At 43.6% G+C, this 25,255-nt stretch overlaps 1 protein-coding gene and 1 long non-coding RNA gene across 4 annotated transcripts; both read right to left on the bottom strand.

The window, feature by feature from the left end:
• Positions 1-2,676: 2,676 nt before the first annotated feature.
• On the bottom strand, positions 2,677-5,327 carry gbp (glycogen synthase kinase binding protein). Its single transcript, XM_086153910.1, has one exon. The coding sequence runs from the start codon at positions 4,567-4,569 to the stop codon at positions 3,838-3,840; it is 732 nt and encodes a 243-aa protein (XP_086010036.1). The 5' UTR covers positions 4,570-5,327; the 3' UTR covers positions 2,677-3,837.
• Positions 5,328-6,730: 1,403 nt separating this feature from the next.
• On the bottom strand, positions 6,731-16,769 carry LOC147230501 (uncharacterized). Of its 3 annotated transcripts, none has more exons than XR_015106712.1 (6): positions 16,584-16,769; positions 15,222-15,592; positions 14,273-14,515; positions 12,605-12,713; positions 9,167-9,236; positions 6,731-6,839 (listed from the first exon to the last, which is right to left on the bottom strand). It is a non-coding gene; the product is annotated as an uncharacterized LOC147230501 (long non-coding RNA). The 3 variants fall into 3 exon arrangements; XR_015106713.1 differs by lacking the exons at positions 6,731-6,839; positions 9,167-9,236 and adding an exon at positions 11,427-12,105 and having other exon boundaries at positions 15,222-15,345; positions 15,482-15,592; XR_015106711.1 differs by lacking the exons at positions 6,731-6,839; positions 9,167-9,236 and adding an exon at positions 11,427-12,105.
• Positions 16,770-25,255: the final 8,486 nt, after the last annotated feature.

Here is a 25,255-nt window from a genome sequence, read left to right as displayed (position 1 = left end):
TATGCAATCAATGTCAAGAAACCTTAATATATCACTTTTTACATAAAGCTGTTTTTCTTTCAGCTTTTGCATGTTTGTGTTCTTGCTAAGACTCACAATCTCTCCTTCTCTCCTCTCCTCTTGAACATGACCCTAGCGCACTCTGACTCTGGTCACTATGGTGATGTTTAAACATCTCTTCAAAATAAGATACGCCACAAATAGATTTATAAAGAAAATTTTATCTTTAAAATACTTTCAAAATACTCCAGGGGCTTGTCTTTCAATCCCGGGTGCTTGGTCTCTAAGTGGCGAAGCACTTTTGACGGCTTCATTGACTTGTTAGAGCCGGTTGCGTCATATTATGCAGGGTGGGCTTTGTATGTGGGACTCACCTGCCGGGACGAAACCATATTTGAAGTAGGATTCCTGCTATTGTCTGTTAAAAGCTGTCTTTTTCTTGGAAGTAGGCTCTTTTCCTGTCTCTCCACTGGGTCTTTTCCCCTTCGCAAAGAAACTCTCGAAAGACGTCTGTTTCTTACTCATTTTGCTAGCTTGTAGGTTCAATTTTGGGGCACAAATGACCCAAGCGGGAGAATCATTTTTCAAAATAAAAGGTTTTTCAATATAAAAGATTGTCCAGACTTAGATAATACATAAAGCGAAAATAATTAATTATTTTTTTTGCGGCCCCGTGCCAATTGATCCATGGACCGGTACCGGTCCGCGGCCTGGAGGTTGGGGAACAGTGATCTAGTGGACAAGTAATGTGCTTACACAGTAGAGTGTGTGCTCTGGCGCCATCTAGTGGACAAATATAGTAATTACATCATAGTCTGTGCTCAGCTCACACAGCCCGGGCCTTTCTGTACCCTCCAAAGCACCTGCTGAGATCCTCCATCGGTACAAAACCGCGGTCACCACTACCTGAGCCTCAGTCCATGTGATTCAACCGGTTTCTCTCCTTTGTTTCGCATGCGGAGAGCTTTGCCTCCACCTTTTCAAATTTGACTTCCGAGAAAGTCCCCAGACACCCACATTAGCACAACAACCCCCTTCAACATGGTTTTCTACAAAACAGCTCTCCTGTTTACAAAGCAAGCCATCGCAACTTATGCCAGGCTTCCGCCTTATGATGTTTTCAGTCGCAGATTTAAAACTGGAAGTCGGAAGCAGTGCGCTGACGTCAATTTGGCCAGAAAACGTAAACCGGTAATATTAAGTATTAGCAGAGTAGCTCAGTCTTTTCCAAGACTTAGAGTTTCACGACAATATCAAACGTGTTTGATATTATCGCAAGTCTTAGAGTTACGTCACCGTAAAGGCTGTATCAACAACTGATAGCTGAGCTCCAATGAAATCAGTAACAGGAGAGGTAGACAAACAATCATCTGAGCGGAATTGGCGATGGAAACAGTATTTGTTGGCGGTCTGGACGAACAGGGGCGGCCAAGGACTCCCGATCAGTGTGGGACGTCCAGGAAGAGGAGTAGATGGTGGAGCTGTGGGCAGAACAGACCAGGCCAACTCTCCAACGCATTACCACAGTGGAGTGAGGAGGACAAATGATAATAATAGATTTTACTTAAGGCACCTAATTGATGTTGGAGTACTTTCACTTAATTTTTATCACATTTTTATTTTACATTAATCTTATTTTTAAATTTGGACGTTTATCAGTTGTAGGTGTTGGTATTCCACCTTCAGTGCCCTCCAATTGCCCCTCTGGAATTAATAGTTTCTGTTATTCAGATTCTGATTACTGGACTGAAATTAGAGGCTCTGCAAAAACATTTGCATGGTGGCAAAAACATGCTGAAAGAATCTAGCTGTAGCTTTTCAAAATGTTTACACAGTCTTTAGATGTGAGACCCAGTCTTTGGTCTCAGACTACACTAGGAGCCTTAAAAACCTGTCTTAAGCTGACAATTTGCAGTTGATCAGTGACAGCCTGGGGGCAGACACTTTCCATTTGAAGGAAGGAAACCAAGCAGAGTTGCCACCAGAAGATTCTGACATGAACTGAGCATGACCTGGATGACTGAGAACCTCCACTCTATCTCTAGGACAAATATGATCACACCAAGCCTTTCGCTGTGGCTTTTGTCTGGCGGGCAAATAGTCATTCCAGTGCTGTCTCCTTCTAGCGGACATGCTGGGACACTGCACGCTGATACTCCTTTGCAATGTTACGTCAGTAGCTAGGAGAACCGGTTACACTTAATATAAAATGAAAGAATTATCTTTCCATTCTCTATCTGCTTACGTCTCGTCACTGCTGCGATTTAAAACAACTCTGTCATTTGTTTATACTACAGTGATTGTTTACTCTGGAATTTATCTGTGATAAAAAAAGTTTATCTTCAGCTGTTGACCAGAGAACATTTGTCAGCACGAGTTCCCAGAACTAACTCTGATGAATGAAGTTGAATTTCAGATGATTGTTGTATCCAGCAGTGACATCCACCCCCCACCCCCGGGCGGAATCGGCCCTGAGCGCCCCCCGCAGGCGGCATCGGCCCCGGGGAACCGACGGCCCCTGCCTTGCTGCACTCGAAAGCAGCGGGCAAAACATGTTGTTAACCTTGGAGTCCCGCCGGGGGGGCGGGAGGGTATTTATAGGTTACTAAAAAACATGCTGTCCCCACCCAGCAGAGGAAACACACCAGCTGAATGGTAAGTAATAATCCACAAATCTTTTGAAAAACAAACTGTTTATTAAGACAACAAAAAATTAATTCCCTGAAAAGTCAGGAACATTATCGGTGCTCCGGTACGAAGCAGGTCATTTTTCTTTACACCGACAGAAAACAAGTTGGATAAAAAAAAAACAACAAAAAAAAACAAAGAAGTGAACTCCCCGACGGAATTCCAACAAGGTGAAAAGCACCACGAAGTGTTGTGAAAAACAAAGGGTCCCGCGGGGCCCCGTGGGAAAGGCCGTGGCCCCCCTCCCTCCCACCCCGGCGTCCCTCAGAGAAGACATGGAGATGGCGGAGCTGCCAGTTGGACTCTGCAGAGGGAGCTGCGGTGGAGGTGGAGGAGCGGCTCGGAGGACGGAGAGCCTTCGTCCTCCGGGCCGCGGAGCGCCATTCAAATGTAAACAGAGACGGGGCGCCCCTCCCCAGCCTCCGCCCGGACACAACAATGTGCGGGGTTCCGGACACAAAGCACCTTCGGGGGGCCTGAGTGTTTTTTTTCTCTCCCCAGTATTTTGATTTAAAAAAAAATCCCCGATTTTAGACCTCAGCTATTTTAGGGGATTTTCTAAGACCAGACTTTGGCCTGGTATTTGCTTCCTGGTTAAATGTTACCCCCCCCCCCCCCTCACCCCCATCCAAAAAATTTAATAAACAATTGGTAATGTCCAGGCGGTTCCCCGAAGCCCACCGTGGAGAGAACCTTCTCCAACCAAACATTTAAACAGAAAAGTCCAGTCGTGAAACACAAACAAACAATGTGTTAACCAGCCCGCACATGCTAAGCTAGGCTAGGCTAGGCTGGGTCCAACGGCTACGAGTCGACCGGGGTTCTGTTGCTCAAACGGCAGGAAGGGACGCCTGCTCGTTGTGTGGACGTGTTGCTTTCAAACCGCGCTCCTCCCCGGTGGAAGCGTCCCCGCCGCGTCCCGCGCCGCGACCGCGGACCTCGGGGAAACATTCAAACATAAACACGGCTCATTAGCCGGGCGGCTAACCGGCTAGCTTGGCTAACCGCTAGCCGACGCCACCTCTCGCGAACAAAACGTCGAAAATGAGTGAAATTAGAAAAACACAACTATCAGTCCAGTAAAAAACAAAACAAAAAAAACATTGAATCTCATGGCGTCACCGGGCCTCGGCGGCGGGACGCCGGCCATCAGCAGGGCACGTTGTCCGCCGCCTTGGGGAAATCCGCACAGTCCGCCGCGGTGAACTGCAGCCTCCGCACGGCCTCCTTGATGAGGTTCCCGGACAGGATGAGCTCCTGGAGCAGCCGGTGCGGGTCGTCCTCCTCCAGGCGCTTCTTGTTCCACGGTTTGATTTGGTCCCAGTCCTGCCCGCTCGCTCCGGGGAGGCTGTACGGACTCGCCCTGCTGTTTCCCCGGTTCCGGAGCCGCATGCAGCAGCCGTTGCGCTTCTGCCCCGGCGCCCCTCCGCCGCCCCCCGCCGGTTTGCCCCCGTGAAGGCAGGACATGGACACGGACACCGTCTTCTGGTGGCCGCCGCTATTGTTGTGGAGCTGCAGCGCCTCGCCGATCTTGGTGACCAGCGCGTCCACCTCCTTGGAGTCGACGGTGACCGACTGCTCCAGGAAGATGTAGTTCTCCTTCCGGCAGGGCATGGTGCGGGCTGCGGGCTGCGGGCCGCTCGCTGCGGGGCTCGGGGCTGCTGTTGTCGGGTGAAGGCGCACCGCCGCTCCGCAGCTCCTGCTCTCAACGCGCCGCTCGCAACCACCGACAAACTCGGTTGATTTGTAAACAATGGGTGACGCGCCGCGGACCGTACCATTACCCGGGCAGAGGGGGGTGGGCCCGGGGATTAAAAAAGCCGTACAATCACATGCGGACGCGTCAGCGCCGCCGTCGTTGACTCGATGACGCCTTGACATGTGGTTGGGTCGGAACCCGCGCACAGCCGCGCCGGGTCGTGGGTTTTGCCGATGGTTCGGGTTTCCCGCCTCCACCGGAGCGCACCCTTGTGTTGGGCCGGTCCGCTCAAATGGACATTACATAACTGCTGTCTGTTCAAGGAAATCAAACAAAGCGGCGTTTCTTACTATAAACACACAGGAAGCCGTCTAATCTACGTCTTATTCCGCTCACAAGGAAAACATTTCCTATCCCCCGGGGATCATTTATATCACTTCACCGCCGCCCCCACCAAACCATGACGTTTTGTGACCCCCATTTGCAGGGTTATATAGCCATTTTGAGTGTTATGGTTTTTTTTTTTTTTTTTTTTTACCATGATAGTTGCAAGTTTCCACAAAGTCCACGGGTAAAATCTGCAGAAGTGGTATCTCTGAGGTCAGCCATGCCGTCACGTCCCCCGGAAACAATCACAGGGCTCAATGCAGATCACAGTCGGTGACAACACTTCGAGGGAATGTTCCTCCTCTGCAAACTAATGTCTCACAATGGAACATCGGCCTGGAGACTCAAAATGGCTGCAATCCAGGTCACAAATGTGCTGAGAAAGACGCCGGGCGATTTCCACCCGTTATTAACTCCACACGCACACCATGGCACTGCTCTGCGTTTGTTGTCTTAGGAGGTAACAAAGCTCTTCAGTGAGCACTGCAGCCCTAAAATAGTCTGTTTTTTTTTTCTAAAAAAGAGTAACTGAAGATGATGTGGTTTAACAATAGTACGCAGTGTGTGTGTGTGTTTGTGAGAACATGGTGTTCATTTGTAATTCTGAGAATCTGCAGCCGGGATAAACCTGATGCTCCAGTCAAAGGGAGCCTTCGACTCCATATAAGGAGCTACTATCACAGCAGCACGTGGTGCGCCAACCAATCAGAGCCCGGTTGAGGTTTCCTGTGTGTGTTCGTGTGTGTGTGTTTGTGAGAGAGAGAGAGAGTCCAGTCATACTGAATTCCAGCGAAGTGATACCAGAGCAGCGAGGCAACATGAAGACCTCCCCACTTCCTGCAACACATTGTAACGTGGGTCTGAGCTGGGCTCCCACACCTGGAGGACATCACACACTCAGGCTTCAAACATCCTGCCAGAAAAACAGGCCACATTCAGCTCCATTTGCCAGATTAAAGTAGGTCTTTGGACCAAATCCACCAGCCGCCTGTTACAAATGAGGAGCTGAACCAGGCACACACACATATTGGTGATAAAGTGTGTTGGTTGGAATCATTAAGACTCACTCGGAAACCCAAACCCGCTATTTGAGGCTGGTGGATCGTACTGAGGTTTATGTGTTCATCCCAGAGACTTTCCACAGATAAGACAGAACTGAAGAAGCGTCTTGGCCCAGATCGAAGGCCTTCAAGAGATGAACCAGGTGAACCTTCAGACGCAGCTCAGGCGACCGGGAGTGAAGTCTGACCTGGTCGATGTTTCTTTGTTAAAGCGCCAACTGTTAAAAATCCATATATGTGGACAACTGTCAAGAAAAAGAAAATCAGAGAAACAAAACATGTAAAAATGAATATTTACTTAATGAACTACAATCCAAACAGTAATGATGGTAGCTTTATGATGCAATGAAAATGATGTGGCTTTCTATTTGGAGGGACACAGAAGGCCCCCCCCCTCCATCAAGTCCCACTGCCTCCAGTAAAGAGCATTGAGAACTGGGTCACACTTCTTTGGCTGCTGCCTCCTCTTCTTCTTCTTCTTCATCTTCTTCTTCTTGTACATGAGTCAGCGGGCCTGTGGAACGTCGCTGCTGCTTCAGCCCTCCCGTGAGTGTGTGCGTGACCTTGTCGGCAACACACTGCACCCACAGGGAGGTTATAAACGTGTGATATGGAGAGATAAGATGTGACCATTAACTCCAAATCTGGAGGACAAACCCTGATTAAAGACTAAAAACACAAGTGGGTGTAAATAAACACTGTTGTTCCTGTGAGAGCTAAGAGGCAGGAATTCTTTCTCCTCATTTCTAGTTTGTCTTCACAATCCTGAACCATGAGCTCACCTTGTGTCCTTTGTGATGCAGGAACTTAAGGACGGGGAAAACAACAGGATGACCGATAAGACATGTGATTGAAAGGGTTGAATGGACCGGAGACCTCCCCCTTCAACGTATCCTCCGGTTGGGGGTTGGCAGATGTGATAGGTCAGCTGGCGTCGGAGAAGAGGGTTGGATAGAGACCCGTGAGGGGAGCAGCCCGGAGAAGAGGTGATAGGTTCCCGACTTCTGAACAATTAAACAAAAATATTTTGAAGCCAATCTGGTTGTGGACAGTGTCAGAATCAGAAAAAACGTCATTCCCGAGGGGCAACTGGAGGGCACATGGAGTAGCAGCATTAAATTGTGAACATCAAAGAATGAATAAATACATTCAAAATAGATAATAAATAAATAATTATATATATATGTATATAACTGTACAGGATTGTGCAAATTGTAAGTAAGCTCACTCTGCATTTACATGAATATATCATGAGTGGTATTACACTGGGGGCGGGTATGGCTGTGAGGGGTTTGCTGGGTCTGTGGGAACTGAGGAGGTGGACAGCTCTGGGGCCGAAGGTTGTCTTTCTTTGGGTTTTGCGGGCGGGGTAGCAGAGTCTGCGACCAGAGGGGAGCCACTCGAAGGCCCGGTGTAAGATGTGGGACTGATCTATGAGGATTTTTTTGGCTGTTTTTAATAAACAGCGTCTGGAGGCCAGGCATTGTGCTGAAACTGATGAAGCTCTGCTCAGTTTGGACAGACTTTGATTAGTTTGTTTTTTTTTTGCATAATGTGCAAGAGAGAAAACTGATAATAAACTAGTCATCGTAAGATGAAGTACTACTTCTGGTATTTGAGTCCTTTTGTTATTTGTTTTTTTTCAAGATGATTCAAACTCTATCAAGACCTTGTGGCGGTTTAAAACAAAAGGTCTCCTCCAGGGAGAGGATTGGTCTTCTGACTCAGCACTTCCTGTGAGTGGTGGCTGTTTACATGTATTTACTTCCGCCATCAAGGCCGAGCAGGTCAAGTCGGTTCTTCAAGGTGACACATTTTTGGCAGAAACGGCATAACGGTTATCAGGGCGGAAAGAAAACAAACAAGGTCAGAGAACATTCCCCTCCAGGAGGCTGCAGGTGATGAAATGTGTTGCTCCACGAGGTGGAGGTCCACGCCCCGTTTTACAAAAGGAGAAAACATCTCCGACCGCACACCAACAGCTTCTGTGGTTGAGTCACCAAAACAGTTCTTCATTGGCTCTGACTTTGAGCGGCATGTCAATCCTGGCCCAACATTACGGCTGCATAAAAACTAACGGAAAGGGAAACATTAAAATAACTATCTTGGAATTCAAGTTTCATTTGCTGGTCGGCTTCAAATCACGGGACCGCACGGAGACGCCCCACGGTTCACAACCTCCCTCGCATCTACGGCCTAAGCCCAGTGAAGAGGGCTCAAAGGCCCGGCGGTGAAGACCTGATTATCGCCAGGAAATCATTGATAAAAAGTAAAGCTGACTCATTTCTTTGAGAAGGACCTGTCAGAACACCTGCAGTACCTCCACGGCCCACCGGGGAACTGCGGCTCTCACTTTGGTTCAAGCGTTTCTTTTCCCTATCTTTGCATCATCCACGCGTCTGTACATCTGTTTCGGGTCTGGTCCTGGCCTTGGCCTCCAACCCGGTTTCTAGCCCCAGCCTGTGCGTCTGCCTCGGCGCTGGTCGTGGCCCTCAGCCACAGGATCAACTTTGATAGCACTTGGAGAGCGGCCAGGAACTCAAGTTCACCGGGTTTGTTTCCTCCATGGGGGTGTGGGGGGTGGCAGCCATTTTATTTGGCTTCTCTTTCTCCAACGCACTTCTCTCCCCCCGCAGGAATGTGAGCAGCACATGGCAGGAAGTCAAATCAAAGGGTCTGTTTGTTGCTGCAGCGACTAGCAGCGAGGAGATCATTGTGGTGGTTATTTACAGCAAATTTAGGGGGAAAAGTTAGTCCCTGGATCTTGATGGTCCGTCAGCTGATGGCACAGACCCTCCCTCCAACCGGATTGGTGGAATTGTTACTGAAGAGCTGGCTTTACTTGCTCTGAATTTCAGATTCAAAAAAAAGAACACACACCTGAAACCTATTATTTATCCCATCAGTCTGAGACTACACTTACCGAGAGTATAATGACAAAATTTAAAGATTTACAAACATTAGTTTCACCAGTGAATACACTTCATTTTATTTTGAAAACACGTGCAGGATCTCCCGACAAAAAGCAAGGAATTTTCTTCAAGTGAGCGGCAAACTGCTGAGACAACACCAACGTTTGAATGACATTCACAGCGGAGAACAAACATTTGTCCAAAAGGGACAAGAGGATCTTTGGAACAGTAACCTGCTGAAACATCAGCTCAGTCATACTCAGTATCTAGACATGTGCGTTCCCTCCACACCTTCCCTAAATATGTTGGTTTACTTTTAGCAACACTACATTTTAACTCATTACAGCCCATTGAAATCCAACACGTCATGAGCCCGTAAAATGTGATGTGGAGAACATGTGTAGCCTGCAGAGCCTGACCTGTCGTTGGCGGGGGGAGGGGCCGGTATAAATGGCGACGCTGGCAGCCGTCCAGACGGAGAGAGTATTCCTGCACACACACGAGGGGTTCATTCAGGGGTGAGATGGTTAATCATACACCTCGGAGTCCATTCTGCCTCAAAGTCATGCAGCCGGAGCACGTTTGCTGTTAAAACACAAACTTTAACAGGTAAACTTCAATAATTCTGGTTCCTGCCTCCCCGTCACCCTGGGATGAAGGTCCCACCAGAGAACCAGCTCATTCCGGTTCTATACAATTCACTGAAAGCCCAGTGTTTTCCTCCAAAGGACAGACACTGGGTCTCCCATCAGCGGTTCAAAGGGAATTTCTTTTTCACCCTACAATTTCTGTACCCAGTGTTCAGTTCTTGGGCTCCCTGGAAAACCCTGCCAGGGGCCAATGTCTCAGACAACACAACTCTCAGGACCATGGATACACACACTCCTGCATGATCAGGTGGCGGTTCTAGGAGACTGATCGGCGATCAAACCAAACCGAAAGAAAACTGATGTGAACGAACAGGAAGGGAGGCCTGAACTGAAACCAGGGCAATACAAAAACAGCGGGGGGCTGACTAAGAAGTGGGGTGCCGCCTCTTACTAAAAACCAAAGTGTAATCATTATTTTCCACCTCACACACTCATCATTTCCACCATGCTCCCACCACCACACTAAAAAAATGAGCCATACAGTATTCAGGTCAAAACCGTGAAGACTAACCCTAAAGGAAGTAGCAAAATGAAAAAATGACTCTGAATAATCAAAAACTTGTTCAAAGAAAAGTAGTGAACATATTTAAGAAAAAAAAAAGGATTTTAAGTACAAATCTGCAAAGATCCCAAAACTATCAGCAAGAAATTCAGCAGGGGATCAGTTATTAGATGGAAGCTGGAAGAGTTGGAAGCTCAGACCAGCTGGATGCTGAACGCTTCCTAATCGGAGCAGGATGGTAGCCAGGTGTGTGTGTGTGTATGTGTGCATGTGCATGTGCATGTGAGCGCGCACGATGGCTTCCCCTCCTGTAACTGATCGTCTGAACTATAAACTCGATTACGTAACTCTACCTCCTAAATGTGTGTGTTGAAATGTTTCCCGATGGCAGTTTTTATTTGCGGTTGTTGTCATGGCAACCAGCCAGCGCCACGCTCTCTCTGACAACATGCAGCCACTTTCTCAATCTGCTGTTTATTGAGCGGCTGCTCCCAGTGTTTACTCTCCGACCAGACACAAAGTGTGTTTGTCTGTCTGTCCGTTGGTCTGCTGCTAACACAGAATTCAGGGCAAAAATCAGCAGGAAAAAAAAAAAAAAAAAAAATTCACTGATTATTTGCCAGGAACCTTCTTCAAATACATAAAACCTGCTGGAAACTGAATTGCAAAGATTTATAAACAAATTTTTTGAAATTTCCTACAATTAAAAAAAAAAGTGGTGAAAACAGTCAGAAGCTACCAAATGTTTGTAAAACAATAAAAAAAAAATCTAAAAAAATGTTTGCAGATTTACCACAAAAGCAAGAAAGTCATATTAAAAATAAGTATATTTAGGAGAAATTACCCAAACATGATACAGAACTTCCTCAATAACATTTCTTAAGTTTTAGGAAAATAAGGAGGAAAGTATAAAAAACAATAATACTGACTAAAATATTAGTTGGACGATAAAAAGCCAGAGGGTCATGTCATATAACACACTTCTGTTCTCATTAGGGTCATATATCTATCTTTCAGATTTATTGACATACAGATATTACTTTGGCTTTTAAACACACGCTGATTTTCATGGCCATTTATTAATAGGTATATTATGGGGTTAAAGGTCTCGGGTTTGAAGAAGTTTGTTTCAGTATCTCACACAGGCAGGGAGGTGGTGGAACATTGGGGAACACAGTGTCTTCATATTATGTAACATGTGCAGGACATACAGTATGTAGCGTGTGTGCAAACGCGCGCGCACACACACACACACACACACTCCTCAGCGCCTTCCTGATTTATGGTCCAAACTGCTTTTCTGATGCAGAAGATTTCATGATAGTAAATGGTTGCAGGATAAATGAGTGCAGAACACCACACATACAAATGCACGCACACACACACACAGCTGAAATAAATTGAGCTGATGTTTGCTAACAACGTTTCCATTGTGGTCTGTTTTCTGTTGTTAATCAGTAGTCAGACAGAAGGGTGTGTTGTATACACACACACACACACACACACACACACACACACACACACACACACCAAACTGACAGGTCTTTAAAAACTGCAGGAAATGATGACGGTAATGACCTAAATCAAGAACTTCAAATTTGATTCAAATTACTTTAAAAGCAGAAAATGTGACATGACATTTTGTGTTTTCTTTCTGAAAAAAAAAATCATCTGAAGCATCAGAAAGTCAGAAACCAGATTTTCTGCAGGAAAAAAAAGCCAGAATAAAAAAAAAAAAAAAAACATCTGTTGTGAATTCTTAAACAGTGAAACGCAACACTGTGTTTTTGTTGTTTCTCCAGCCAGGATTCATCCCCCATTCTCTCTCTCTCTTGCGCGCGCACACACACACACACACACACACACACACACACACACACACACACACACACACACACACGCACACACGCACACACGCACAGATTAAAGAAGGATTTTCCTGAAAAACAGCTGAAAGCAGAAAACAAAGGATGTTGTCACTTTGAGTGGACACCTTCAGCTGTGACCAATGACAAACTTCACAAACACAAAGGCAGGAGAAATGATGAAACAGCCCAATGTTCTTCCTTCTGCAGGTTCTGAAGGAGAAAGGTGTAATTTGTTTTTTTTAATTGCCCACATTCTAGGTCTTTGGAGGTTGCGAGACACAGATGGAGGTCATTAGATTTCAAGAAAAATTGAGACATCGCCTATCCTCGCCCCAATGCTGTGAAAAGATAAAAAACAAGATACATGTAAACAGACTATTTTTCAACTGTGTTTATATTTTTACTTTTTGTCAAGAGTTTAATGTAATACTGACATATTTTGGATAGCCTTCTTCTCAGCAAATACATTTATTCTGAAATGACAAAATCCTGAAAAAAATATTCCTGAAGATAAACAAAAGAAAAAAATGACGTTGGACATTTACCAATGATTTAAAACAAAAACAAAAATAGGAATAATAAGAACTTGTGTAAATATCAGCTGGTTATTACCTCATAGTATTGACAGAAAAATGAACAAACATTCATTAAAAAAAAAGAAGAAAAAAAGCAGATAATCAGAATAACCTGTGTGTTTGTAAATATTTATCAGATGGAAGCACCATGTGGATTTGAGTCACATGACTCAAGTCCTGGTCAAACAAACACATCAACAAAGCAGTGTTGTTTGTAATTTACAAGGCCTTAGTGATCCGTCTGTGTGTGTGTGTGTGTTACCGTGGATCGGGGTCACAGCAGGGTGCAGCTCGTTGCTGTGAAGTAACAACAATGAGCTGGGAAATCAAGCTGCCAGCGACATGTGTGTGTGTACTCGGAAGGATGATTCCTGTAAGAAAATTGTTTTGTTCATTTAACACAAACAAGATGTGAATTTACCTGAAAGTAGACTATTTAAAGACAAAGTCAGCTTTATTGTCAATTTCTCCACATGTACCACATTCTCACTATCCCACAGTGACAGAATAAAAATGCACAGGCACAAAGGATGAGGATTTTTACCAATACTAAAAAGTTTAAAAACACAAAGTGTGTGTGTGTGTGTGTGTGTGTGTGTGTGTGTATATATATATATACATATATATATATATACACACACACACACACATATGTGTGTGTTTGTAGAAAAAAATAGCAGCAGAGGTTCAGTATAAGCAGTGCAAAAACAGTATTAGCTGCCTGGTGTATTGAACTGCACAAAAAGATGAAAAAAAAAAAGATTCCTTTTTGTCTACAATGTTCATCGTTTCAGATTTTCTCACGTTTATCCATTGCTATCCATCCTTACAAAGATCTGAACAGTTCATATTCGAATGAAAAAAACACAATACAAAACAAACATTATATCACTCTGGAAAATCCAAGGATAATTAATAATTTAATCAGCCAAATCCCCTTATGGGGAATATTTCAAAGACATGACATACTTTTTTCATCTGAAACAACATCAACTAGAAACTCGAGAGCATTTGTTGTTTTTTTTCAAAGGACCCTAGAGAGCTGTATAATGATAAGGATGTGAATCGACTGAAAAGATTAACTGATGGCAAATCCAATCGTAATCAATCACGATCACACAACTTGTGAACTTGTATTTAACATATCTATTCATCAATTTCATCTGAAGAAATTGTTTATTTTGAATGATGTAGCTTTGAGTAGAGTGGAATATGTAAGCTCTAATTAGTTCCTCATAGGCCATGTGAAATGCAGGATGTAAACCATGGAAATGTCAAAGGCCTCTATGGAAGCCCAGTTCATTATGAGAACAATAATAATTCAACTAAATAACTTCAAGACAATTGATATTGAGCCCTTCGAAATGCAGTGCAATACCATTACATCCACGTTGTCTTTCAGAAAAGTCACTGTAATGTCACTTTGTGAGAAGTACAGAGTAAATTCGGACCGTGAACACACCGATCTGCTCCGACACCAATAACTGTTCGTCCTCCATGGTTGCTCTCAGGCTACTCGTTCTTAATGAACGGCTCTGTGATAATGAAATTCAACTACACAGAGTGCATAGATAATTGTTCTTTTCAGAAGAACCATCCAGTAACGTCTTAAGGTAGAACTGTGCATTAAATGGCGTATGCTTTTTCTGTTTTCCATTGCTGGCTCAAGAGTGCAGCAGTAGCGTTAGCCACAGAGGGCCAATCAAAGAGTTTAACCTCTTAAAACTCGGAAAATTATCACAAAAACTTGACGTGATCATTTTACAAGCCCTGATAAACTATGCACTTTACAGAAAAAACGATTTACGTCCATTTTCTAAAGGTTCAGTTTTCCTGGAGAGGAATATTGAGAGGAAAAACGGTGTGAATACGATAAAAAACGTTTTCTGTTTTGAAATGATGAGTCATGACAGTCGTCTGCAGCTCTGACCTGCACATGGCCGCTGTCTGTTTGCTCCTCCCTGGTCATTGCACTTGTGCAAGTCAGTTGCTATTTCTGAGAACACCCTCCACTCCCTCCACTCCCTCCACACACACCCATCCATGAAAACATACACACACACACACAGATATAGCCACACGGGCCTTCCAGGGTGGTAATGGAGATGAAATGCTGGATGTTGTTGTTGTTGTCGAGTCTGGGCGCACGTGGATCCGAGGCGTGGTCTGGAGACTGGCGGACCCGGAGGGGGAGAAAAGGTCAAGTCCCAGTATGATTTATACTTATTTATTTTCACCCGCATTTCATGTGAAATGACAAAAAAATGTGTTTGGTTTAAATTTGCAATCCACAGATATAAACTAAACCCCTGTAGTTACTGTCAGCAAAATGTGTTTAGTGAGATTCAGCTTTTGATGACCGCAGGAGTTGAGCGATGAATAAAAACCAACACAAAAAATGCATGACAAAGTATTTGTGTGCAACTGTACATTTTGTTCAAGCAGCAATGTCACAGTTACTCATACCAAAAATAATATAGTTGTATTTGAAGCTTTCTGACACTTTTTTTGTGGCCTCCGGAGTTGAAACATAAGCAAGCCTCGGAGACCTCTGAGAACATAATGGTCCACGATTTGCTTGAACCGTGACACATAGACAAACCGCACCCATGAAGGTATTCAAGGTGTGTTGCAATCATGAGAAAGACAAAGGAGCTTTCACAAAAGCTGAGAAAGGAAATCATTTCATCACACCTGAACTATGTTTGGGATGAAAAGAAACTTAAACTAAAAAAACAACTTTCTGAAAGACACCATTGGGAGCATTATAAGGGAGTTTAAAACTTGTGTAGCTAGGGGAGAAACCCCAAACTGTCATTGAGGGCCCTGAGCAAGTTAGTCAGGAGCACTAAGGGAAACCCTGTGTGACTGCAAGATACCTGCAGGAGGACCTGAGGAGGTCGGCTGCAAGCGCCTCTGGGGCAACAGGAAGACGTGCGCTGAATGAACAAGGACTCCATGGCAGGATTGCAAGACACCGCAACTCTTGATCACAAGGAACGTCTAAAAGTAGATGTAGAATACAGTGATACAGGAGAGTTTTGGGACAGTTGTGAGGACCAATGAAAACTAAATGAGCCTGTTTACACCAGCGCTATGTTTGATGTGTAAAGGGCCAGGCTGATGACTAGAAAAATACCTTCACCAGGACTAAGCATGGTGGTTCATGTTGCAGGAACTGGCAATCTTGATCATGTACCTGGCATCGTGGTAGAGATACCAGGTCGTATGCATGGGAACGTGACGACTTCTGTTGACAAATGAAATGTTGGTGATCACTGGACTTTCCTGCAGGACATTGACACCAAGCACACGTCTAAGTCAAGCAAAGCTCGGTTGAGAAGTGTTTATTTAACTGTCTGCAACCAACCTGCACTTTGTGAGTTTGCACCCTAAGCTACATTCAACTTCTGAGATGAAATGCACAAAATTGTTTACATTGCCTGCACAGTTTACATATCGTTACAAAAATATGCAAAATCTTTCTTGTATTGTATTGAACACCATAACAAGAATTTCACTGGTCCGGGGAAACACGTTTCCAGACTGTAGATGTTGCCATAAAAAATCTAATTGCTGTGTCATGAAGATTTTCGTCATTTATTGTCATTACCTTTCATCCACACCAATAACATTTATTGACGTTGAGGGGATCGAATAGTTCCAATGACAGCTGTGCGTACACACACACACACATACACACACGCACACACAGACAAACAAATACTGCCCTCTCGCGCTAATATGGAATTCAGTTTCCACATGCAAGAGAAAGCTGTTCTTGGAAAGCCTCTGGTCAATTTTATAACTCAGGAGACGTGTGTCGACACGAGGACTCTGTGTTCAGAAATCTCTGGTATGTTTCACCAAGCACACGTCTATAGGAGGAAAACATGACTGTGTCCTCATGTGGGGTCAAGCGGTTCAATGCACAGGATAGTTGAGCTCTGATACATAAAACAGGATGAATTTCAAGTCGGGATTGACTTGAAACTGACTTGCGAGTCAAGCTTTAAACAGGGACGTTTGATTTTTTATGTTGAGTTTTCACCTTTCACTTGATGTTAACTTTGCAGATAATATTTTCACAGCTTTCCTTGATTTTTTTTACAACAATTTTCAATCTCATCAGGCCACAGTGAACACAAATGAGTAGACTGAGGTGAGGGGCTGGGTCAGTCTACTCTGATGCCCTCAGCAGGTGAATCAAACAACAACAAACACATCTTCACAGGACTGACCACATGAAGATCACACTGGATTGCTCCCAGACACTTGAAGTTGTGGCTCCTACGACAGTGATGTGAGGGTCCTGCGGGGCGGCGGCCCCCTCTTTACAGACCATCTTAAGCCTGGCTTTCGAGTGACTCCCCTCTGGTCGCAGATTCCGCTGCTCCGGCTGTAAAACCCAGAGGAGAAGGGACACCTTCGTCCCTAGAGTTGTTTAATTCAAGTTAGACATTTGCACATTTGTATAGTAATATATATGTATATAAAATTCTCTTTTTAAAATTTTTGTTCTTGATGTTCTAAATCATGATGCTGATACACCATGTGCACCCCAATTGCCTCTCAGGAACGAAAAAAAAGAAACAAGTTTGCTAATTCCTGTACCTCATGGTGCTGATAGTAAAATAAATGAGTCATGTGACATCTTGAACTCATTCACGGGTACGTTACATAACAGGATGGCCTGTCAAAGCTGCAGCCTCTGATTGGTGGAATATTCACCACACTTTTCACAAACCACTGTAGGATCTCTTCAGCATATATCACGTTGTCACCTTGACTTTCATGGGACAACGCGTCCATTTTCAGTTTTGTTTCCAGTTAAGTCTGGATGAAATTTTCTGTAACTGCTGACTTTTAGTCCAATACTAGTAAAGTTTCAGATTAATTTCATATATTTCTCAGGCCCTTGGCACAGCTTTCCAGTCCAGTCCTAGTCTTTTTGTTATTTGTGAATTACTTGTGATAAATTCTCAGGTCAAAGTATGTGTTGCCATATCAAAGTCTGAAGAAGTTGTTCTTTGAAGGCCCCCCAACACACACACGCACGCACGCACGCACGCACGCACGCACACACACACACAAAGGTAAACACAAGCACGTTTCTAGACCAGTAGAGCTTCCAGAGTAAGGGGTTGCACAGCGATTGGCTCTTGCCTCCCTCCTTCCTGGAAGCCCATTGGTGGATTTTGAATCAGGGGTGGCGACAATGTGAGGCATCATGTGATTCAAACTCACTTCCTTTATTTTACAGCTTAACTACATCTCAACCATAGATTGCCATGTTGTTTTTGTTTTGCCACGTGGCTCCAGGTATTTGTCTTTGAGGACGATTGTAAAATGATGATCTCCTGATTCTCGCTGACAGTGTCAAACACAAAGCAAAATGTGCTGCTCCTGAGGCGATAAATGACAGAATGACAAAACACACTGTCCCAACGCATGCTCTCAAACGTGGTGTACTGAGTCCCCCTAGTGGCCACAGCAAGAAGTACAGGTTCTGAACAATCAGCAAGAAACCATTTGAAATACCGACCACCAATCAAATAAAGAGAAATCAAAAACAAACAGCATCGAGAAAGCCAGCCAAAAAAACAGAGCCCCACTTGGACTCACACTGTGGTCTTTTGATGAAGTCGTACTATCATATTACTGATTTACAAGAAAAGTCTCAACATCAGAAATTGAAATTTAACAAGATCAGATATATACTATTTTTAGTAAAAAATAGCAGAAATGCAAAACGAGCATCAAAGAATCAGACGTGTTCCAATCTTTTTTTTTCCCAAGTTGGAGGCGTTTATCTAGAATATTTTTTAAGTCAAATTCTCACTTTGCAAAACCATTTTTCACCGTGTTCCGACTTCAATTCCAGTTACATTTATCTTACAATTTCCATTTTCAATGTACGTGGTCCTCCCCCCCTCCAGTAAATTATATTGACTCTTACTTTATTTAAATTGACGTTTTCAGAGCGTTCTGCTACCGACTATGACTGATTAAAAAACAAAAAGGCAAATAAACATCTTGACAGAAGCAGAGCTGGAGATGATGAGGTTCTCTTTGGAGGGATGAGGATGGATAGGATCAGGAATTAGTCCATCAGGGGGACGGCACAAGATAGATGATTTGGAGATGTACAGATGGTTTGGTCATGTACAGACAAGGGATAGTGACTATATTGGTAGAAGGATGCTAGGGTTGGAGCTCTAAAGGAAGGCCAAAGAGAAGATTTATGGGAGTAGTGAAAGAGAACATGAAGTTAGCTGGCGTGACAGAAGAGGATACAGAGACAGGAGAGGTAGATTCACTGGGGTGACTCCTGAAGGGAAAAGCCGAAAGGAAAAGCATAAACATCTTGACAACCAACAATCTATTGTTAAGTTAGTCAGCAGTTAGCTTGCAGAGCAGTCTGCTCCCGTTAGAGGGCAGCATGTGCCCAGGAATCTTCCCCCCCGTATAAACTTAAATACGCTGGTAAATTAAAGTATACTTGAGGAACGTCCTGCAACTTCCAGCATTTGGAACAACTTAAGAACTTTGTTTGATGCTTGAATGAACCTCGCGTATAACATTTCTGAGAAGACCCAGCTCTGGTGCAAACTTCTCAGGAACACGTAAAGAGCACCAGCCTGAAGGGCATCAACAAAACACAGTGGCAGTCAACTGAGAAATTCCCAGAAAATTAGCAGAGGTCCAGACAAAGTAAAGATTAGAAGTCAAAATGGAAAAATGCATATTAGACAGGTAAGAAAATACAGTACAACGTATAAAAGTACAATGCTTGATAAATTGCCAAATAAGAAAGAAATTAATCACAAAAATTAAAACTACGTGTCCAGAGGTATAAGGATGATAGGTAAAAGGATGACCATTAGGAATGGACAGTAATATAATGATTTATACTTTTAGTTTGAAAGAGGAGCGGTGTACAGGAAGCCTGTGGAATAGTGCGAGTCCTGGAGCTCTAAATTTAGAGCCACACAGTCGAGTATAAATGTGTCTTTTCTCAGAAGAAAGGGAATGTGACGCTACTGTGATACTTCCTTATGTAACACGTGAGACTGCTGTCCTTAACCGAACATACAGATAAAAGAATCGATGAAATGTGACTCCATACTTCAGCCCAAATCACGTCGAGGACCCAGCAGCCCCCTGGAGTCAGGAAAAATACTCTTCTTCTTCTTCTTAATGGAATTTTTATCTTTTCTCGCTTTCACAGCAAAAGTAGATGGGAAAAAAAATCAGTCTTGAAATATTAACATCAGGACTCAAATATTTGAGTTTTTTTCATTTTTTCCAATTCATGTCTGAACTCCACTTGACATTTGTGTTTTTTGATATTTTGTTGTTCAAAAGTTGTCTGTCGTGTCGAATCGACTCCGCCGCTGCTCCCTGTCTGGGTTCAGAGCAACAGTCATACCAGGATTCAGGAAAACTGCCTCCAGTTCAGCGAAAAAAAACTAAAAATGTCACAAAAAGACTCTCCTGAAAACAAAGTTCCCAAAATTAGACAATTTAGCTGAAAATTACCCAAAAAACAAAATAAAAATAATGCCACGAAAAGGTTGTTTAATCAGCCGAAAAAAAAAAAAAAACCTAAAACTTGGCAAGAAAATTACCATCAAATCTTAACTGGAAAAAGCAAAGAATTGCTTCAAAATTTACATGAAAAAAATACACAGAAATTAATGTATCTATCTTTATTCATGAGGAAGTCCCATTGACAATGTCCCTGTCAACGGAGACCTGGCCAAAGTAGCAGTAGTGAATCAAAACAACTGTATTTCAAACACATACAGGATCAATTTGATCAGTGTGTAAAAAAAAAACCCAGAAAGTTGATTTTTCTTATTAGCGCCAATTAGCTGGTGAGATCAGTGTGGAGCCATCCATTCAATTCAAGTTTCTCCTCTGTTCTTCAGACTCGACCCAAAAAAAACATATGAAAGCGTCTCATCTGTCCACTAAAATCAGCTTCACACACACACACACACACACACACACATTCATGCAAGTTTATACGGTTATAAAAGGAAATTCTATTGGCGGATGGAACAAACACACATGTGATGGTGGGACTCCGTTTTTCACTTAAACCAGTGTGACTTCTAAAAAATTTAAGTTGGTTTCCATTTGTCTGGGAGGTTGTGGTGATCCGGAGCTTGTTGGGCTGAGTTTACAGCAAACACGCTCCGTCTGCCGGTGACAACAACCCGGCCACCAGGCAGGAGGTGACTCAACTGGTTTCAAAATACACAAGAAGCGGCGAGGTAAATACGTCTCAACAAGGCGGAGGTTTTCAGAGGACGCAGCTCCTCACAGCTCATTATCCAGGAAAAACTTTGTTGCCCTCATTCTTTTGTCCTTTCCTCATTGGGCTAACTGAGGTTTTTCACTCTAAATTCACCTGAGTCCTTTCAATAGACGGTAAATCAGCAAGAAATATTCTGGAACGACTGAGAAACTTGGTGAAAGAAAAAGAACTGCCATGTTGTGTTTTTGCACCTTGTTGAGTGCAGTGCAGAAAAAAATACCAATAATCCTCAAATATTCCAAACACAGAAAATAAATCAGGCAACAACAGGAGACTCTTAATAGGATGCAAGTATGAAGAGGAGAAGCAAAGGAAATGAAATTACACAGTACACACACACACACACACATATATACACATGTGCGCGCAAATTCACTGACTCACACGCAATCACACAAACAAACAGCGGGGGAGGGGTGACACAATCACACCCACATTGACTCACACACTGGCACACGAACACACCCTTGTGCAAACTCACTCACACTCTTGCGGCTGATTTGACAAAGTTCTCCCTGATTTGGCTGCCTTTGCTTTGAACGTGTCACATCAGGATCCATCACACACAAACACGCACGCATGCACGACTGCATTGGTGTGTGTATGTGTGTGTCACATCCGTATAAGCCGTCTGTCTCTTTTCACGGCACATATTTCATGTCTCTCTGCTCTCAGAATCACCTCCGTCTGTTTCAACATCTGGTTCGAGGTGAGGCCCCAGTGTGTGTGTGTGTGTGTGTGTGTGTGTGTGTGTGTGTGTGTGTGTGTGTGTGTGTGTGAGTGTGTGCGCACGAATGAATGGCATCCATGTGTTTGTCTGTTTCTGAATCCTGAGGTATCTGGCTTTTTCTGAAATCTAAAATATTCTTTGATTCAATATTTTCCTCCTGTTGTCAAATATTCAGTTACTATTTTGCATGATGTTAAAATAGTCACCAGTGAAGTGATCTACTGGCTGACGTGGATGGAAACTCTTCCCTAGACTGGAACCATGGTGACCAGTTTGCCAAATATATACAAATATATCATCATTAAAGCATGATACAATCGCAGCAGACATTCGCCCAGAGGCGGGGTTTAACCGGGATGGTTCAGCTGTCAATCACGGGGACACATCAAGAAACATTCAACCATTCACACCAACGGACCATCTGGAGTCTTCAATGAACCTACAAACTGTTTTACGACTGTGGAAGGAGGATGGAGAACCTGGAGAGAACCCAAGCAGGAGAACAGGGAAACTGCACCGAGAACCCAGTGTACCACCATATCAGTACCTGGAAGATCCACCCCAAGAGTGCTGACCACTCACTCACCTTGCAACTGTACCAAATGTATTTATATCACCATCTAAAGCTTCACAGTTGACTCATTTTAGTTCAACTTCCAAGTATTTTTTCATAGTATGTCTAAGTTATTTTTAAATGGTATATATGCAATTTTTAAATAACTTTTTTACGATTAAAATAATTTTATTAAATGTAAAAATGGCTATGCTTCGATGACCTCCATCATTCATTCATCCCTTCAGATGATCAACTGTTTTTAGTGCTCCAAGTCATCGGTTGCAGAGTTTCAGTCAAATCTAAAAAGTGCTGAAGAAGGAAAAGTGTTTGCTAATCAGCTCTGCGGAGCCTCAACAGGAGAAAACAACTTCCTTCTTCCGTCCTTATTTTACTAAAAGCCCTTTGTATTATGTAACTCCAGCAAAGATACGGCACCCAATTTCCCCGCAGGGATCATTAAAGTTTTATTTAATCATGAGTCACTGTGGCAGCAAAGCAAGACGTTCAGATAAAAATACGACAAATGGAAAAACGAGGATTTTTAGCAGCACAAAGACGGTTTGTCTTTTCATCATGGAGGTTATTTACAGCCCGCTCTGACCAAATTCACTGAAAAATACACAATACCAAAAAAAACCCAGAGACGCACACTCTGACACGCACGTATGCAAAAAAATACTGAATTCTTGGGAAAAGGCAGTATTTTTCAGTTTCAATTTAATGCCCGTTTTATGCTAACACTCATTTACTTTGACATTTCTCTGATCCATTTCTTTGTTATTCTTACATATTTTTTGGGTTTATTTTAAGGGTAATTTCTTTGCCCACATATTTTTCCTGTATTTCATTTAACAATACATATATTTTAGGCCTGCCTTGCTAAATCTAATTTAGTCGTCACGATGGTTCACATTGGGTCTGCTGTGTTGCATTATGTGCAGAAAGTTTCTGGTTGACACGGTTCTCAATGTGGAGTCTCCATGTTCTCTCCAGCATCTCAGTCTTCCTTCCACAGTCCAAACAGCCAGTCACTCAGTACACTGAAGACTCTTAAAATTGACAGCAGGAATTGGCTCCAGCCTTGAAACTTGTTTGTGCTACCAACCTCAAGCCTGGGGGAATCTGGATGTGATGTGGAGACGTTTCTGCTGCAGCTTCCAGATCAGCATCTGACGTTCTGAGGCAGACATTCTGACTGGGTACCTTGAAACCCCGGACCCGAGGGGTGCCTGGGCCACCGAATGGCCCTGAAACCAAAAGAATCACATTTTACAGAGTGCATACTGTCCTTCAGTCTCTTTTACTCAAATAAAAGTGCTTTTACATTGAACATTGTTCACGTTTGATATAAGAATTGCTATCAGCTTGAACGGCTAAGGATGTGTAATGTGAAATTAGAAAATAGGCATACACCAAGACATTACACACAAAAAGAAAGGTCAAGTGTAAACTCGTAAAATAATAAGAAAAGTGGTCAGAGAGGGAGTGCAAATAAAAACATAAAACATGAATAGCATGTATATTATTTCAGACAGTTCTATATTTGACTTATCAATAGTCTGGTGTGTAAATATATTTACTTAAACGTTTAACCTATCAACTTGTCAAACTAGCCAAAGATCGAAGAGCCATGTTCTCGGGTCCAGTGTCCGGTGGAGGGCGGCCCTGGCCTGGGCCGCGGCAAGAACCAACTCCCCGCCTGCTCGGAGCTAGCACGGAGAACGACACTTGCTAGCTTAAAACAAGCTCGACAAAACTAAACGTTAAACTCTTTTCGCGATTATTTAACACGTCAAATAACTTGGTGACTCCTAAAACACGAGCATAAACTATTTCACATCGCCTTTCACGTACCTTTGGAGCGGCGAGGAGCGTCAGTAGTTTTATTAAGCCTCCTATAGCTCCCGGGCGCCATGTTGGCTTAACCATGACCCGGTCGGCAGGCGCTTCACCCGGGCATCGCCTGCTTGGACCCGGCGCGACAGCGACACCCAGTGGCGCAATCTATTACCGCAGGGCTCCAGTCACCCGGGGCGGGATGGCGAGGTCTCTGACTGGGAAAAAAAGGGATTGTCAGGATTTATTTCAGTTTTCACCGAAGCTGTTTCCCCCCGCCCACATATACATGAGCAGGATAAGCAGCATAGACTAAGAAAAATGTAAAGTCTTACTAATTCTTGTTGATTTCTTGCTGCTCTGCCACCAAGACTCTGTAGCAGGCTGATCATTCAGTCCTCTGAGGGAGGCTGATATTCCAAAGGTTCTAGTGAACTTATTATTTCTAAATCCTAATCTATGACATAATTCAGAGGTATCATGATCAATGTGTCGTGTTCATGATACAGTCCTATGACAAATCACATGATCAAGTGAATTCCAGGCCAGATCATCAGGCAGCGGGTGGTATTTCATGCAGGTTTATTTATGCACAGTGACAGGAATGTTTGGGTGTCTCCTCATTGCTGCGTTTGTGTGTGTGTGTGTGTGTGTGTGTGTGTGCCTGTGTGTGTGAAGAAGGCAGTGGAAGAGAAGAAGAAAAACACGATGCTGTAAATCCTCATCTGCTGCTTCGACATCTCAGCCAGCTCTTTCAGTGAGATTAGACGACACAGGGGATATATGTGTCTGTGTCCATGTGTTTGAGTGTGTGTGTGTGTGTGTGTGTGTGTGTGTGTGTGTGTGTGTGTGTGTGTGTGTGTGTGTGAGTGTGTTTGCCTCAGTGCCTCATGATATGTGAATTTTTAAAAACGCTTAAAGAATCCTGCATATGTGTGTGAGTATGTGATAATAATAATCCCCTTATTTATGTGTGTATTTATGTCCGTGTGCATAAATTGTGTCAGCGTGTACGTGGGGGGAATGTGTAACTTTATGTGTTTAAAAGACATTTTTGTCCTGTTTACACATCACCAGAGTCATATTAACCCTCTGTGTGTGAGAACAAAGTTCCTGATGTGTGCGTTTGGGATGAGGGCATTTGCAAATGCGCGTGCGTGCATGTGTGTGTTGTGGAAATCGGAGCAGGAAAATCCAGACGGCGCGACACAGGAACTGGGGTTTAATGGTAAGAAAGCAGGAGACCATCCGTGGACCGGAATAATCAGATCAGCAGCAGAACGAGGGTCCAAGGATTTCAAGTCCGACTGAAATTAAATAGTATTTTCTGGCTGCAATGAACTAAATATTTCCGGCACGTTTCTCTCGTCCTGCGTGTTCTCAAGAATTTGCATCTTTAATTCTCTGGTTGAGTGATTGCATTCTTTGTTTTGGATGAATCCCGTCATTTCCCCTCTGATTAAAA

This window comes from Fistularia commersonii, chromosome 10 (genome assembly GCF_037954325.1).
Source record: "Fistularia commersonii isolate RoL2024-O1a breed Wild chromosome 10, RoL_Fcom_v1.0, whole genome shotgun sequence".
Classification (NCBI taxonomy): Eukaryota; Metazoa; Chordata; class Actinopteri; order Syngnathiformes; family Fistulariidae; genus Fistularia; species Fistularia commersonii.
The sequence above is the reverse complement of the archived record's forward strand: the minus strand, read 5'-3'. Positions and strand labels throughout refer to the sequence as shown.

Bases quoted from the DNA above. Each gene is read 5' to 3' on its own strand.
- gbp (XM_086153910.1), bottom strand. From the start codon at position 4,569: ATGTCAAGGCGTCATCGAGTCAACGACGGCGGCGCTGACGCGTCCGCA.